General features: G+C 37.8%; 1 protein-coding gene and 1 long non-coding RNA gene across 2 annotated transcripts; one reads left to right on the forward strand and one right to left on the reverse strand.

The window, feature by feature from the left end:
• Positions 1–7,974: 7,974 nt before the first annotated feature.
• Positions 7,975–16,485, reverse strand: slc6a4a (solute carrier family 6 member 4a). The gene is given in 13 exon segments (XM_057350942.1): positions 7,975–9,666; positions 10,062–10,229; positions 10,612–10,712; positions 11,604–11,703; positions 11,934–12,065; positions 12,618–12,730; positions 12,960–13,087; positions 13,432–13,535; positions 13,691–13,825; positions 14,032–14,170; positions 14,788–15,010; positions 15,347–15,481; positions 16,110–16,485. Coding segments are annotated over 13 exon segments (1,938 nt in total). The 3' UTR covers positions 7,975–9,582.
• On the forward strand, positions 15,391–16,774 carry LOC130564656 (uncharacterized). Its single transcript, XR_008964293.1, has 2 exons — positions 15,391–15,461; positions 16,127–16,774. It is a non-coding gene; the product is annotated as an uncharacterized LOC130564656 (long non-coding RNA).
• The last annotated feature ends 2,067 nt before the right edge of the window (positions 16,775–18,841 follow it).

The following is an 18,841-nucleotide window of genomic DNA, read 5'->3' on the forward strand; positions in this document are numbered from 1 at the left end:
ACTGAAAACACGTGTGTATTTTCTCACACAGGGTTTATCCGTCTGAGGCAAGACGTTTTGCATACATAATAGGTAATGTTCCTAATGTTAAAGTTCACTTGAAATGAACTGATGACATGAAATGATATACATTTCTTTTGAACACTGCTTTAAATGTAAACATTTACGCATTTGGCTTTAATCTAAAACGACCTACATTGCATTGTATTATACTACATTTGTTTCTTACTATGTGCAATCCCATGGGATCGATCCCATGACCTTGGCATTGCTAGTGCCATGCTCTAACCACTGAGCCACAGAACCTGAACTTTATGTGATTACCTCATCATTATACGAAGCTGTATTCAAGGAGACAGTAAACAATGCACACCCACAATGACTGATGTTAAGGTCATGTTTCAATGGGAGTTGTAATCTCTCCCTAACCTCCCTCATTAACACATGTAACCTGTTCCCCAGTCACAACCACTGCCATTATAAACCTGACAACAACACTACAACAATTGTGTGTTGCTGAATGACGAGAAAGTTTCCTAAGTTCTGAACATAAAGACAAAGCCTGACAAAAACACAAATAAAGCATATGCTATGACTTTGGATAATTAAGTTTGATGTTGACCATAGGATGTAGCCAAATGACAAGCAAATTGTAAGTTTATTGGTTTTAACAATTTTAAGTGTATGAAAGTGTAAATTGACTTTATGTAGACTAGTTCATTGGTAATAAAATATTTTTGTCAACATACGTTGTGATTGTGTTTTTATTTCTCAGTATTATTGCACATGTACAGCACTTTGGTCGGCCTGGGGACGTTTTTAAATGTGCTCTATAAATAAACGAACTTGATACATGCATCTTGCAAAAATAATGTAATGTCTAAGCAATAACATTATTGTTACATCAACAAATTTAATTCACATTTATTAATATGTCGATTTTTCACAATATGATTTCAAAGCTACTTTGAAGACAATGCGTGTTTCTACATTTCGGAATCAGAATAGTAGTAATAGAAACAGTTATTCTGCAATCTAAAAAAAGTGTTTCAGAAGGTTCTTCGTTGCCATATACAAGCACCTATTGGTTCCACAAAGAACATTTAACATTTGAAGAACCTCTCTGTTTCACAAAAGGCTCTTTGTGGCAAAAAAGGTTCTTCAGATTATAAAAAAGTAAGAAAGAGATGGTTCTTCAAAGAACCTTTGGCTGAATGGTTCTTTGTGGAACCAAAAATGGCATTACTGTGAAGAACCTTTTAAGAACCTTTAAGAGTGTGCTGTCCTCCAGAAACCTTGTATCACCATATTTTGTTATTTTTTTGCTATAAATCATCTATTATTAGTCACCCTTTATGTTTGTCATTGGGTTTTGCAAATATCTAACCAATAAAAAGTGCTTGCTGTCAACTTTGATCACAAAGTAGCCCATGTGATAATTTATAAAGTGCAATGTTGTTTGCATTTCCTGAAAAACATTGAATTTAGACATATATAGAAGGCTTCAGAAGGGCAGCGATGATATGTAAAATTGAAGAGGTTTGTATACTGATTTGAAGCTGACGGCATCTGAAGCCGTCAAACATAATTAATTAAATCTTAGTTTTGTGTTTGCACTTTTCATAGATCTTCTATAAATCAGTATGTCCTGCATAAATTGCTAAGTACAAGAGCAGAAGAGTAAATGTAGGATAAAAAATCAGTGAGCAGTTCAACATAAATAAAGATACATTTTAGGATTAAACAATATTCTGAAAAAAGTGACATTTTTTGAACCCCTGGATAAAATGGGCAGAGCATTCCACAGATGAGCCCTTTCACCTAATGTATGTGTCACAATTGTGGACAAATATACCATGTAAAGAGGGTGCCGTTTCCAGACAATAAACAGGAAAGTAATCATAAAGCTCATCGTTTCATCTACAGCTTTTTTCTTATTAGAATACCTAACATATGAATAATTTAATGTAAGAATGTAAAATGCATCTTCAAAGATGAGGCGTTGGAAATCTTTATTAGGGATGCTCCGATACCATTTTTTAAAGACAGAGTACGAGTACCGATATTTTTTTCTGGTATTGGCCGATACTGATACCAATACCGATGCTTGTACCTGTATTTTTTTGGTGAGGTGGCAATTTTCCAAGCACAACACACTGAAACTAATAACTCTGCCTCAAAACACATTATGAAACAAGACAATTTTAGGTGCTTGTCACAAACTTTCAAAGCACAAATTTCAGTCAGTTCTGTCAGGTATGTCACGTGAGGTATCGCTCTTTGGTATCGGTGTATCTAAATGAGTACATGAGGTTGGTATCGGGCCCGATAATATTTATCAAATCGTTTAAACAGTTTGCAAACTTATTTATGAAAACCCTGTCTCCTCTTAACCCCACCCTCTTTCCACTTCAGTAGATGTAACACCATTATGCTGGTAGAGCTTGTGGGAAAAGTCCACAGCCTTCAATCAATGCAGATTCAGTCTAGTCTGCCAGAGAGAAGCAGCAATCATAACAAATTTTAATGCACGTTGATTAGACATAAAAGATAACAGAAGGTTGTGTGTGTGTTAGGGGTACAAATAATAAATTATTTATCTGGGCACTTTGACAGTGATTGATGTATTCATCACTCAACCTTATTACTTGGTCGAAAGCATTATTGATTATTTAATGCACTGTTGCAGATCTTTTTTAATTTTAGGAAAAATATTACAGGTATACTTGCAATGTCATTTTTCTATTAAAAATTCACAGCAACACAAATTACATGAAAAAGTCATTGTTTCAGACTCTTCTGTTCGGGGTCAAATGAAGCTTATAAAGTTTGTCTCTGATTTTGTCTGATATCACAACTGAGATGCTGCCTGCATATGTCAGTGACCATGTCACTGTCTCGCCGTGTGTGGATTAGCAGGGAGCACAGGAAAATAAGATTGAGATTAGGGGATACAGGCTGTCAGTCTTTACACAGACAGGTCCAAAAGCAGTCGTGGCTTTTAATTAAAACAGTGAAAGGAGGTTGGGGGTGGTGATGGAGTACGAAAAATCACTCCTTGGGGATTTATAAAATTATAATTCCCTCTCAGACAATTTAAAGCAAAATAAAAAAAACGGAAATTAGATTAATGCCTACTTGACAGTTATTTTACAGTTAAGATACAGTGTGTATAATATTACTGGAGCAAAAGTCAGCACCTGCCTCATTATTTTTGTAACAGTTATGTTAATCAGTTCCACTAGTGTTAAATCCCATATAATCTCATTTGAAACCAGAGATCTGGTCTTCCATGTTAAAATGACATGAAAACATGACAATCACCTGATTAAGAAAACTTGAAGAATAACTACATAAAAAAGCAACTGTGAAAAATACAAAATATGTTAACAACAACAAAAAAATGCTTTCACAGTATGTAGCGTTCAGATCTCATCCTTATTCACAGTGCACTAGTCCACCTAGTGGTTATTTTCTGGAATCACAACATTGGGGTTAAAGTGATAGTTCACCCAAAACATAAAAATTCTCTCATCATTTACTGACCCTCTTGTCATTTCAAGCCTGCATGACTTTATTTCTTCCGCAGAACACAAAAGAAGATATTTTGAAGAATGTTGTTAACTGGCCCCCATTCACTTGCATTTGTTGTGTGTCCATAAAAAAAAAACGGAATGGGGGTCAGTGCTGTTCGTTTACTTTCTTCAAAATATCTTCTTTTGTGTTTTAGCGGAAGAAATAGTCATACAGGTTTAAAATGACAAGAGGCCGGGTGAGTAAATGATGACAGAATTTTCAGTTTTGGGTGAACTGTCACTAAGTTCTATGTCCGCGTACAAATATGCAAATTCCTACTGCTTATAACTTCTCTAATGCACGTAAAAGTCCACATTAAGGACAGATTAACTGAATTACCGGGGCTAGCAATATAGTATAGTAATGCTGATGGGATTGAACGAGCATCCACTGGAGGATTTTCTAAAGCACAGTCCGTTCAACCGGAATATTATGAGCAGAGCAAATTGGAGTTGCCCAGGGCCCGGGGTGAAACACAGCCGGAAGTCATTTATTTGAAACCATTATCTAAAAGAGCACACATTTTGCGCTTCTAATTTGTGGTTCAATGTTCCGTGAAGTAAATGAACTCTGGCAGGGCCGAAGGAGAACAGCACCATTTTCAAAAGGATAATTCGACATTTCTTTTAAATTCGAACTACACAAAGACTTGTCAGGAAATTCGGTTGTCAGTCAGTGAGAGGTGTTCTTCACTCCTGTTTCTTCTCAAGCATCGCCCTGTAGCGCCCGGCGGCGTGTAAACAACTGCTGCAAGAACGACGATCAAAACGATGATCAACAAACTCACTCCCACCGTCAGACCTGTAAAGGCATATAGAGGTACTTTAATTAAAACTGAAAGTTGTACTTTATTTGAAAGTTATATTGAGTTTGAATAGTAGGGTGAAGTGAGAGTTGAATGTTTCAGCACGAGTGATGCGCGAGATTGCCTTCGTGATGACTAAGTTACGTCATAATCGTCTAATAACAGTGTTTAAAATATTTCAGACTTATGAATCAAAGCACGTCCGCTTTTCTTTACCCTTTTGTTGTTGGCCAATGACACTCGCGAACCGTTCCATGATCTCTCGTAGGTAGCGAAATCCAGTTTTCTGTTAATGGATTCTGCGAATATCCCAAGCAGACTAGAGTTCCTTCTGTCGGGCGTCACATGACGTGACATTACATGACGTTCAGATAAGAGAAAAGTTGTATAAAGTGACCGGAAACAGAATTATAAGGTGACCATAATAATGTTGAGTTTATGCTTGTTTTAAATCCTTTTATATTTTTAGTTTTTCCTTTTATTATTTTTTCAGTGTACCTTATATCAAAGTCTATAGCCGATAGATGGCACTAGTACAATAAGAGGAAACTTGACATTTTCCATACAAGAAACACATGTCACATGTCCCATAAAGCTTTAAATATATATTTTTTTCTCTTCCACCACCATAACTCAATAGATCAGTGAGAACAGTATTTCACTTTTTTCATGTACGGTCATATTAAGATCTCTGTTTCTCACAGACTGATATCTTTGCAAGAATATGCGCAGCGCAGTTTCCATTGTCTCCGTTAGATGGCGCCACTGCACAGCACAGATGATGACGGTGTAATGGCAAGTAAATACAGTACGCTATCATAATGAAATGTTTTTTTAGTCTATGCACAAACTCTCAGATATATCCCCAAGTATCACGACACAACATGTGTGAAGTAAAAAAATATATATTTTTATATAAATAGTTTGACTAGTCAGGAATGAATCTATCTGGTGTGTCAATATCAGTTTGTAAAGGTGAGTTAAAGTTATAGTGGGTGGAAGTTTTGAGCCTTATGAAAGCAATTGTACTAACAGTATATTGAAAATGGAGCGGGAAAGGAGATGGAAGGGTTTGCGTGTGTGTGTGTGTGTGTGTGTGTGTGTGTTTGTTGAGATAAGGAGGCATTCTATGTGCACAAAATGAGTTCATTAGGCAGTGGGCTGCAATGAAGGAACCCGGTTGTGTTTGATAAAGGGCCTGCAACTGAGGAGGAATGAAAGGTTTCATTTCCTGTCTTCGCAAGGCAACATATCGCCCAGATCAGAAAGTGGCAGGGCAAAGCTAGGGAGGCTGGGTGACAGACAGGAGAACAGAGGAAGAGGAGGAGAGAAATGCCTGGATTCAAAGAGCTATTATAAACAGGTAGTAAAGAATACAAAAGAAAGCAAATTCTGTTCACAGGTGGGTCCAAATCATAATAAACAGTGAAGAATAAGTCTGTATAAGGTTTAGATGGATAGTAATTGGTTACAATCACCAAACCGCATTCTTGATTTACTTTGTTACGTTCATTTTCAGCTAAATACATGCTCTGATAATGTCTTTCTGATTTTCCTCAATCACACGCTGCCTGCACCTTTTATGAGTTGTGTAATCCATCCCAATTACGTAAAATTCCTATGCACCTTCAGCTTTCATATTCTGCCAACGTTTGTACGGCTCACTACAACACCAATCACAAATGAGAATTCTGCTTGTTTTCAATGCAACTTAAAATAAGATCCGTAAGCTCCTTTTGAACTAACATGTTCTTTCATTCCTCATTTACAAGGTGAGGGTTTTCACTGGCCCTTCACTGGATTTTCTGTAAACACCGTGTTTTTTCTTGAGCCCAACATCTGAGCCAAGCATTTAAAAACCACTGCTTCAGAATACATGGAAAAAACAAAGTGAATAAAAGTGGACATTAGTTATTCTGAGCTAATGTCAGTGTGAAAGTGCAAAGCGACAGGCAAAGACAACAAACAAAAACAGTAAAATAAGAGGAAAATATGATCAGGGTGATAAAGTGAGAACAGACGGGCAGATAAAGAGATGCGACAGGGTGTTTAATAGATCCTTCAGTGTGATAAAACTGACAGGAGGTTCCATGCACAAGGCTCATAGGAAATTGCAAGAATGAGGAAAAGAATACATTGTTTTCTTATTCTCTAGATATTATGTTTCTGATTTAGAAGTATTCAAATACAGGTTTGGTCCAAACAGTCTTTTGCTCAGTCTGTGCAAGTCAATTAGTGTAACATTTTGAGTAAAAATGAGAGACCTTCTGTTGCGGTTCGCATTGTGAAAAAGCGGTAACTCAACACTGTGTGTATCTGCGTTCAGTTTGAGTAAGCCCAGTGTTTGCTCAGTCTCTAGATTCTAAGGTAGGGTTCTCATACGATGTATTAGTCCCTGATGACAGTTTAGCCTCTTTGTGCACACACCTGAATTTTAGATACGTGTGACTCTCGTTTAAAACAGCAGAAATTAAATGAGTTCTTGGTCGAAGGTTATCAAATGCAATTAATCCATCATAAATTATATAATCATTTACAAGTCTGGCAAAGGAGACACTTAAAAAAACCAGTATCTCATAGAACGTAATTTAATAATAAATGACAATTGCGTCTAGAGTATCTTGAATACTATTGTATATGCAATATCTGTGATAGCCAAAAGTAAAGACTTGTGACTACTCTTTGACTGCTGGAGAGCATTACGGTGTGTGTGTGTGTGTGTGCTCCTTGAGAAAGTAGTTCTCACATCTGTGAAGACCTAATTTATAAGACCTGATAAGAGCCTTTTAGAGAGAAGGGTTGATCAATTGTGTTTTTAAAGATAGACTAAATTAATTAGGTAAATGGATAGATAGAGGTGACTCAACTGTTATCAAAATAAATCAAATAAGTTTTGAGATTGAGATATACATGACTTATTGTAGAATTCAAAAGGTATTTCAAAATGTTAATTTATTTAAAAATATATATTTTTTAATAATAAAAAAATAATTTATAGAATTTAATTTCATGTCATTTTAAATTAATTTAATTATTTGAAGTATACTGTAAACCTTTGCTGTAATTTTGCAGCAGGTTTGCCAGTAACTTACTGTGGATTTAGATAATTTAATTAGATAATTTACAATTTAGTTTTAAACCTAAACTTACTTAATTTTTATATATTTTTTCATAAAACAAGACTAAATATCTTAGGTCACTTTTCTCATTATGTAAATGTATCGTAATTTAAGAAGTTTTAAATATTTTTAGCAGATAACAAAACAAAAATTCTTAGGGAGAATGTATTTTTTTGCAGTGCACTTTAAAAAAATCCTGTAAAAAACGGTTATATTCCGGCAGCTGGGGTGTAAAATGTAGAATGAAGTCCATGCTATCTGTATTATTTTAAACCAGACTAAACACAGTTGCTAAACCAGTAATTTTGTATTTTTAACCGCATTTTAAAAATATGTAAAAAAATTGTATATTTAAACTGCCAAATTACCAAAAATTACAGGTCTTTTTTCAGTGTATATGTTCAGTGTAAGTACTAAATGCCAAATGCGTCAGTGCCACAGAAAAAACACACGTTAATTAATAATACATTTATGTTTATTTTATATCTCTAATAATTCATATATGACTTTGTACTATACATGTTTTCTCTTAACGGTCTTTGAGACATACATATTTCATAGTTAGACTTTATAAAGTACAATAGATTTTCAATACTTTGATAGACAGAATAATAAATTCTGTTAAGAAGGGAAGGATTGATTGGATTGAAGCACATGCACACGCACGCACGCACGCACGCACACATACATACACACACACACACACACACACACACGCGCACACACCACACAGCTGCACAATATAGACTCGTGTCTACGACATGCACACACACTGACAGAACTGACCATCGATGTACAGAATGCCGGGCCACATGAATAGCAAAACTCACAAAATACACACGCACATACCTAGATGTCCAGTCACGTCTTATGAAAAAAATGTATGGAGGATTAAAGCATTTGGAACAAGAACATACTGTAAGTATTTGGTTTCTGCTACATTGTGTAACACACAAAAGAAAAATGAAAAAATAAATGTTCATGTCTGTAACCTTTATATACAAGGGAAGAAAACATGATTCCCCAGTTTTCATGTTAGCAGAATGTAAATTTGGAATTTTCAGTGATCGATTTTACATTTGGTCCCGTCATCCTCAACATTTGGTAACATTCTTGTAAATGCTGTGGGTCAACAAAGTCCAGTTGTAAATAATGAAAAAGCATTTAATGCTCGCACAAATAAATGCAGAACAGTTGGAAAACCCCTGCTAAAGGCTAAACACTTTATAACTGATCCATTTAGAGCTTGCTGATCTCAAACTCACACATGCTCACTCACAAACACACCTGTGCAAAAACACAAGCACATCTGCATGGACGTCCAAAACTCAACTCATTTGAAGCCTTGCCTCTCTCATAAAAATATTTACCTTTTCCAACCCCCTCCGTCCACATTCGAACCATAAAAGAAAACTATAAAATAATATGTGTATACACATAAAACAATGTACCAATATTTAGTGATGCATTCAGTTTCTAAACCACAAACAGCTTCTTTGAAGTCCTGTAACAACAATAAAGATGTCAACAAATGATTTTTGGCTTTTTATAAGAATACGTGTAAAACACCTGAAATTGGTCACAAATATAAAACTATAATATAATAATCTTTATAAAGCATAATGTTCTATATAATAACCAAATGATCAAAAACACTCTACATAAAGTTTATATCAACATAAAATAAATTGAACCAATCTGTGCGCAATCTGTTCCCATTCTTAACACAAACTCTGCTTAACAGATATACATACAGTCGTGAATTCATGCCATAGTCATCAATAAATGGGCTATGGTGATCCTAAAACTGACACGGAACGGAAGGACAAAACCACAAACTCGGTCATTTTATGAACCTGCCACAGCGAAGCCACCGCAGTCAACGAACATATGACAGTGGTCACATAAAACAAATGGCATAGAAAGAAAACTATTTCTGTATTCAGAGGCCTGGCCTCACCATAACACAGTACTCGGACTCCTCTGGGGTGAGGTGTGAAGTGAGGTCAGCTGGGGCCCTTACAGGGGTCACAGGGTCCCCTGCGTTTGTGCTACATGTCCAGCAGGCGAAATGACTTAGCGTCACACGGCGTTGGTAACAACGATTGTGTCTCTGGGATGGCCGCTGTTCCCCGGAGGCTCAGGAGTGATGCTCTTGAGCAGGCGCTGTGGGAGTAAACAGTGAGATCTTTGCAGAGGGTTGAAAATGTGGAAATGCACTAGATTTAAGCTCATAAAGTGTGTCTATTAGCTTAAACCTCAAAGAGATATGTCGCAGCTGTTTTGCATCTTTCCGCACCTGGCAAACAGAGCTAACAGACACAGAGTTCCTGCATAGATGAAGACGCTTTATTGACTGACAGCCACGTGCTCTGGTGACCTTTGATGTCTATCTTCACATCTCAAACAAAGAGATCGCAACGTGACCAGGCTCATGTATCGCAGTTTGTGTAAGTGTAATTATGTTGTGTTTACGTCCGAGTGTCATTCATATGCCTGCCACGCTTGTTAACCATGTTAAGATAGAATGTGTTTCGATGGGTTGGTCTGTTTAAGCTCACCTGTTTGATGGTCCCTTTGGTGGTGAGCAGATGGTAGACCATGTAAGAAGGCACACAGATAAAGGAAGACAACCCGATGCAGTAGCCCAGCACCGTGGTCCAGAAAGGGTACAGGTAGCCAAACAGATTCACCTCTGGAGGGAATGCCAGGAAACTCCCAATGATATACTAAAGGAAACAAATGAAAACAAAAGCAATACAATTACTTAACCCAGACAGGGTGAGCAGGAACCCTTTGACTGTTCAATGCTTGACCAATGAAAACTCACCCTCATGTCATTTTAAACAATATGGCTTTTTTTTTTTTGCAGAACACAAAAAAGATATTTTGAAGAATGTTGGTAACCGAACAACATTGACCCCCATTGACTTCCATTGTACGGACAAAACCACTGTGACATTTCTCAAAATATCTTCTTTTGTGTTCAACAGAAGAAAGAGTCATATACAGGTTTTGAGCAACATGAGGGTAAATAAATGATCACCGAATTTTCATTTTGGGTGAACTATCCCTTTAAGTGTACATGCATGTGAATGCATTTGGACTGACCAACAGGAAGCAGGGACAGATGGCTATCCAGCAGACCCTCCAGAACAGACCAGGGGAAAAGCCAATCATCAGTTTCACGTCATTGCAAAAACGTGTCGTCCCTGCATGCATTTGCAAACACACTTATTACACATTGCCTGAAGCAACTTACCACATTAAGTAGGTCTGAACTGTTGAGTATTATACACATACTCTAGTACATGATAAACTACATAGATGAAAAAGAAGAGATGGACAGTTAAGTGATCTTAAGCGTTAAGTGACCTATACAGTCTATATCTTTAAATAGATTGTAAACTATATACGTTGTAAACTATACCTTAAAATAGTCAGCTTTGCTAAACTTTTATTTTGTATTATTTATCAAAATGACCCTTACAAAACGTTTATTCAAGTGTGACACTACTATAATGTAAAAATAAAATAAACACAACAATATTTTCTGTACTTCTCAGAAATGTACTTTGTGTACTTCTAAGGAAAAAAGTAGTTGTATACTGAAGTTGTGTTACACTTAAATTATACTTAAAAGTACACTTAAAAAGTGGGCCAATTTCATCCCATGTAGTACTAAAAAGTCCACTTACAAGTATACTAGTATTTACTACATAAAGTAGCTATACTTAAAAATATACATTGCATATTGTTACTTAATAAAATGAACTTCGAGTATACTTATTTTTATAAGGGTAGCCTAGTCACATTCCAAAAACAAGCAATATAAATGAAATATGCCAGAAGTCTGTGGAATTTTGAGAAACTTAAGGGGACATTTGCGCATAATTTGTGAGACATATGAAAACCCTTAGAGTAATGGTCTCTGGCAGTTTTCCAAACTTCTGGTTCCAGCCCAAATAATTTCATCTAGAAAAATCTTTGTTCTTTGGAAAACTTTCTCAACCCAACATGGGTTTACATAGAACAGATAAAGTTAGATTTAAGTAAATACAATAAAATCAACATTTTAACTTTGTCAAATAAATGACACATACCATAGAACCAGGAAACAGCGATGACCTCCAAGAAGACTACAGTGATAACAGCGGGGCCTGTGGCATACTCCTCAAATAGTTTAACCACAAATGCCCCTCCCTAGAAACATATTACCTCACTGTTAAAATGAACACTTAGTGTAAGCACTGCAAACCACAACATTTTGGAAAACGGAGAGTTATTTTGGTGACATTCCAAGTTTGATCTGTAAACAACGTTTAAGGCCACTATGGCCGTGTTTCTCAGGCACAAATTGCTCTTGGCCACACTTAAGGGGAAAATCCTTCAACATAAAACAAGTTTATTTTTAGAGGTACTGATAGACTTACATAGGTGAGAGTGGACAGGGCACCCAAGTAACAGACACACACCAGGCCCAGAACAAACCATTCTCTCCTCTTGGCCAACAGGTGAGGAAACTCGTCCAACATGGCGGTAATTACCCCTTCCAGACCTGCAAACTGCAATCCACAAAACACACAAGAGAGGCTGGGGATAACAGAAAAGTAGTTCAAGGACCCATTAAACTCGTGCAAGCTAATAATGGCCCTTATGGTAAATATGGCACAGACTCGGTGGCTTTTGACAGTGACAAACAGAATACAGAAAAAGGCCAAATATAGACGCCTGGTTATCTCATTGGCAGAATGTAATAGGTCATGCCTAACATACTTTCATTCTGATCACCATAGGAACGGATGTGAGTGGTCTGAAAGAAGACGTTCATACTGAAGGCAGATGAGGGGTTAACGGACACTAAAGACCTAATGTAATGAAGCACTGTTGACAATACATCATGCTATATTCAGCGCTAATAAGATGGGTAAACAAAAGCACAAAACAACCCCAAGAGTTCATTAAGAGGGGGAAATTTAACTGGCTGCTATTTAAAGAAGGATAGAGAAAGAGAGAGAGAAAGAAAGCATATACATGTCTGTTGACATGTTTATATGTTTGTAAATGTTTTAATGTAGCCTATGTGTGTACTACTGAGGAGATAGACGAAGACTGACCGTGCTGTCCAGCCCCAGCATAATTATCATGAGGAAGAATATAATGGCGAAGAACGTGGCAGCCGGCATATTGGCAATAGCCTCGGCGTAGATGATGAACAGCAGACTGGGACCTTAGAACAGATGCATCCAATCAACACAGGTAAATCAAATGTAATTTCAGTGTAAACATAGTCGCAACTCACGCCACATGGCATGGCTCCTCAAGAACTTTTAACTTCAATGATGTAGCCTACTCTATGTTGTTGTTTAAAAGCCATTCAAAGACTGTTTTTATTCAATACTCAATTATAAAGTAAAACATACATAATTGTACAAATGAGCTAGAAATGTGGTACTCACCTGCATCCTTAGCTACAGCTTCCACACCTTGCTGACGCATCTCAGCCATGTAGCCCAGCACTGTGAAGATCACGAAGCCTGACAAGAAACTGGTCAAACAGTTGACAGAGCTGATCACCAAAGCATCTCTGCCACACAAAAAGATAGAAAGAGATGTGCAAGAAGAAGAGCGTGAATAAAACATACAAGACTTGCTATGGTGTTTGGGGTGGTTGCTAAGGGGTTGCTAGGGTGTTCTGGATGGCTGCCACAATTCAAAGAACCCATCCTTAAACTTTAGCAAAACCTTAGCAAGCACCACAAATAATCAAATACTTCTATTTCCACTAAGGTGGATATCTACAAGTTTGAAATAAGGAAAGTTCAAACCTGCATAGAAATGCACGCAAAGAATAATGTTAAAGAGGTCGAATTTGAACCTCAGAGTGTATAAAAGAACATGAGAGAGTTTGTAAATGTGATCCAGGTGTACTTGTAGCAGTTGTTATGAAATGGATTGTAGCTGGCGAAGGCTAGAAGAACACCAAAGCCTGGACCCAGAGAGAAGAAGATCTGTGCAGCTGCGTCAAGCCAAACCTGAAACAACACACAGATGGTCTGATATGTGATTTGAAGATTCTCATTCAAGCAAATCATCACAGAATGGCAGCCATAGTTTGTTCATACAAGGAAATAACTGAAATAGCTTAAAAGAGGCATAGCAAATTGGGATTGTGTAGGTTTCCACTCACTGTAGTGCTGAGAAGTTTGCTCCAGTCAGGTTTCAGGTAGTAGACAACTCCTCTCCAGGCTCCGGGCAGGGTGGCTCCTCTTATTAACAGGATCAGCAACACCAGGTAAGGGAAGGTAGCCGTCACCCATACTACCTACAGAAGATTTTTTGCAATTAAGTTTACAAAAAGCGTAACTTTATTTCTTTATTGCAGTACCCACATTGAAACATTGTTTCTCTATCAATATCAATGTTACTTTCTTTTTTCCATGCCTTTAGCTCAAGACTTCCACTGGCAGTCTAGAAGCCTGGGCCTGAGCCGTAACCCATCTTTAAGAGAGAGTCTACTGTATATCTGACCTTGCCTGAGGTCTTGACCCCCTTCCAGATGCTGAAATAGACAATGGTGAAGATGAAAAGTAGACAGAGGGCCAGCTGCCAGCTCACATAGCCCAGCTGATGAAGACCAGGGGACAGATGTACCTGTAACACCTGCCGTCTACGGAAGTGAGAGAGAGAGAGTGACAGGATGTTATTTTGGTAAAACATTTTAAATGCAACAAGGACAGATTTGAAGACCTGTAGATATATCTATTGGAGGTAAATGTCAATATTTATTTAGCACAGTAGTAAAACACGGGTGGAATTTGAATTTTTTTGGTTGATAAAAAGTGATCAAGTGATCAAGAGTATCAAATCAAATAAATCAGATAAGCACCCAGATAGCAAAGATAATTGACTTATTGTTGAATCAATGTTGAGAATAACGTTGATTTAACGTTAAATAAATGATCTTTGCTATCTAGTCTACATTTAAGTAGAACAGGAAACGGACAGGAAATTCCAGCATCACATACAACCAGACGGGCCAATAAACTAGATAAACCCTTCAGGATCTCTCCTAAGCATCGGACACACACACAAACACACTCTTAAACACAACAAAATGTAATTCAGAAACAGACCCAATCCCCCCAGCATCTTGACTCTTCATTCACAAGAATCTTTCTACAAGAAGTCTCATCAAGTCAAAGTCTATCCCACTTCCTCATTTTTTCTCAATCCCTCCCATCCTGGACTTTCCTTCTGTCCTTACACACACTTACATGCACTTACACATAGAACTCCTCAGCGGGAGATATGGAGTTATCGGTCCATGAGATGTTTAAGTCAGTGGACAGGTATCGGGTGCAGTTCGGTGTGTTCCACCAATTGTTGCAGGTGGTCCAGGGCAATGTGGAGCGAAAGGAGGACAGGAGGTAGTAGAGAGCCCAGGCCATGATGGTGTTGTAGTAGAAGGCAATGTACAATGCAATGATGCAGATGGCAAAGCCAATACCTGCAAAAGAACATCAAAACTGATTTCAAGTTAGTCAACTCGTCATGCAAATGTCTTGCTGTTTCAAGTCCCTTCTACTACAGTGAGTGACATTTAGGACACAGTTCCATTTACATACAATCAAGTTCTTAAGCAGTTGACATTTTAAGAGGTAAATGTGACAATTTCCATAACAGAGTCTTATTTGTACTGACTATCAACAAACAGATTTTGAGAGAGGGTCAAGCGGGAACGACAATCATCCCAGCACAGGTCGGTTCGGGCGATATCGTTACGACCCTTAACCCGAATCCTTCGTCTCAGAAGTCTGAGCCCTGTGAAGCAGACCAGCCTTACCCTTGAAGATGGGGCAGATATGTTTCCAAATGGAGATACACCCGCTGCGATGAAACTGGCCCAGCGCCAGCTCCATGTAGAAGAGAGGCACGCCACCGAACACGGCCATCAACAGGTATGGCAGAAGAAAAGCCCCTGAAGTCAAACGGATTTAGACAGGAAGTTAAACTTGAACTTCACGCTTGCATTGCGTTGGTTTGATTGCATTCTAAAAGCACAATGTGAATTTCAGACCATACTCGGGGCTATTCAACTATAAAAACGTTCAAAAGATGCTAAAGTACACAGAAAAAGCTCTTGTTCAGACAAGCCCCCATCCTCGATGAAAGCTTTATAAGTGAGCTTTTGATGCAAAATCTAACATTACTGTTGATTGAGCAGCACTGAGCCAGATTATTAAACAATATGAGAATGATTGAAGTCCCACCCATCACAACCACAATTAAAGCTGTTGGTTGCAAAGTGTGTGTGTTTATCTCTCTTTCCTCAATCTCTCATGCACTCCTCTTGCATGGCGAAACAGGAAATTACAAAGATTTTATTACTTCGAATTCAAAAGAAGAGCATAGGCTGTTTGTACCGACGAAGCGAGCTGTATCGCACATAGAGCGGAGACGACAACAGAACTCTCCATTGTCTATTTGTTCTTTTAAAACAAACAGCACATAGTTGATCTTGATCTATCTAATATTTGTTTAACCCAGTCTCCAGTTTGTATAGACCACATCGCAACATACTATCTGATTTAATGTTATCAACTTACCCCCTCCGTTTTGGTAGCAGATGTATGGAAAGCGCCACACGTTCCCCAGGTCCACCGCTTACCCAACGACTGACAGCAGGAAGTCCATCTTTTTGCTCCAGGTCTCCCTAGGTGGATCCAGACTGGTCTGCTGGACCACCAGAGTCCTGAACGTTCCAGCCGCGATCCCTCTGTCCATCCCGGCACCTGCACCTTCCCTCGGGCTTTGTGGGGATGTGCTCGGGTAACCGTTGGAGACTTGCCCAGACCCTGAGACTGACTTCTGTTCCTTCTCTGGAACACTGTCCGCAACCAGTCGGCCGTTCTCTTGTGACTCCTGTTCTTTCTCCTGCTCCTCATGGTCTCGATTCATCATCACTGGTTGTTTCATCTCCATGCTGAGGACTACTGTTAGGGTTGAGACGGTGGTCCTATTACACTGGCTGATATCACGCCCATGAGGGGATTGAGAGCTTTGAGAAGAAGGGTCCGGTGTGGAACAGAGTGGGCTGGAGAAATCAATGAGGGTTCAACCGGTTCTTAACCGGTAGGTTTTAACAAGCAGAAAACTGACAAGAATCTGCTCAGGCCCAGCTGCAAAATAAAAGGACAAGGATTTTACATGATGCTGGGGGGAGTTTCATATGGATTTAACACTATTCATTCATTCGTCTAAAGAAATGACACATCCTCTTTTGGTTAAGTTGTATTGCAAAATATCCGCTGATGACTTTTAAGTTTGGGGTCAACATGAGGTTAAAGTTGTTAAAAGCTACTTAGTGAACTCTACACATGTCACTTCAACATTAAGCCATAGAGAGCTGCCAAGAAACAATTATTTATTTTCATTTTCCTTGACATTGATGTTACTGAATTTATAAGATTGACACAAATTTATGTGAGCCAGAATTTACCCTATATGAAGATTATAACATACATTTATATTTAAACAACATTTTCTTTTTTTAAACAGTGCAACATGCAAGAGTAAAATAATACTTGCAAGTCTTACACAATTTCATGTTAATAGAAACAGAGGACTATTTTCAACTGAAGGCTATTTTATGAGACTATAATTTTAATGTCAACAGGACGCTTTTGACAAAAATAAAGGTTAGTTTTGTACCAATATATTAACAACGCAAATAAGTTTTATTGCATGGGCCAAACAAAGCACTAAAAGAAATCAGGTGAGTTCCTATCCAGAAACTACTTTACACTCTGCTTTTCTTGCAGTAAACGCTGTTTTTAATGAATAGTTGGAGATGAGAGACTGTGAGCTGTTTAGATTTTAACTAACCGCACAACATAATCATCTTAATAATGTCAAATATAATGAAGAAAATGAAAACGGGATTTTCCTTCACTTGCACTTTCTTGTAGGCTACAACAATAAACAGCGAACGCATTTATTAAGTTTTCGTCAGGGAACGTTTTCAGTCAAAAAAATGTTGATCATTTATTCAACGTCAATAATTTGTTCCTCTAAAACACGTTTCGGGAAGAAAAAACAATACTATTAATGGTTTTACGGCAGCTGTGGTGAAGGTGCGTTTCGCACTATTAAAAAAAGACAGAAAGTTAAACGTTGAAGTGCTCGCGCGCATCCAGCATGGCAACGCATCAATGCAATTCAATCGCTCGTATGAGTTGCATTGTCAAACGTCAGTGCATGTAAGGAAAATAGCCTACACAATAAGAGAACGTCCCTGTTTATAAAAATAAATAAATAAAAGTACAAAGCTTTGCGACACTGTTTTAAATGAACATATTATTATGTCAGCATGATGTTTCTCATCTAAGAGCAAATAAAAACCTACAAGATTTACTAGGATGGTTTCCAGTGAATTATCTCTGTGAGAGTATTATTGGCAACCTGTCTAATAAGTTAAGCTGAAGCAAGCCAGAAATGATCCATTCTCTCTCTCATACAAATATTAAATTATCTCTCTTAATACATCTTGGCTCAATTTTGTCTAGTCATAGATAACGATACGGTCAAGACTAGAAAGCGTTGTTATGAAAAAACTTTTCTCTGTTACCAAGTGCACAAATAGGTATAGACAGGTTTGTGTCTAAAATAAGCCAATTTTCCATCATTTTTATTATTACACATCTAACAAAAACAAGTCTCATAAAATGAAGAAAAGGGAAAAATGAACAGTTCTTTATAGCCAGTAGACATTTAAAAACACTTTTTGCATCATTATACAAAATTGAGTTTTTCTTTGCAACATCAAATCCACTACAGCATCAGAAAGTAGCACATGTAATAACCTTACAAAAGTCCATTAAAGTACAAGCTAAGGATCTGAAACAAGTTTCATAAGCCTATAATTAGCACAATGAATCAGCATGTCAATGAATCAACTGTTGACTTATTAAGGAATCAATGGCATGCAGAAAAACATTTAAAAAACCTCCTGTTACACATGCAGACGTGTACAGACAGACACAAGCAATGCCTTTTCACCCAAAATCGCTCCATTAACACACATATAGCCACAAACATCATGCACCGTGCAACCCTACCGTGCTGCGGTTCAGCAGTTCTGTGGGGGTCTGTGTTAGGGTGGGGACCAACACTGTCCCTGAGAGCCCGCCGTCCAAGACACACCTCCTTCACACTTGCTCTCCCTCTTTTTCTCTCTCTCACTCAATCTTTCTCTCCTTTGGTTAGCCACATAAACTCACTCAAAATCCTGACACTTTGTTCTCTTCCATTCAATGTATTTCAAAGTTCCTCCAAGGAT

Source organism: Triplophysa rosa, linkage group LG14 (genome assembly GCF_024868665.1).
Source record: "Triplophysa rosa linkage group LG14, Trosa_1v2, whole genome shotgun sequence".
Lineage (NCBI taxonomy): Eukaryota > Metazoa > Chordata > Actinopteri > Cypriniformes > Nemacheilidae > Triplophysa > Triplophysa rosa.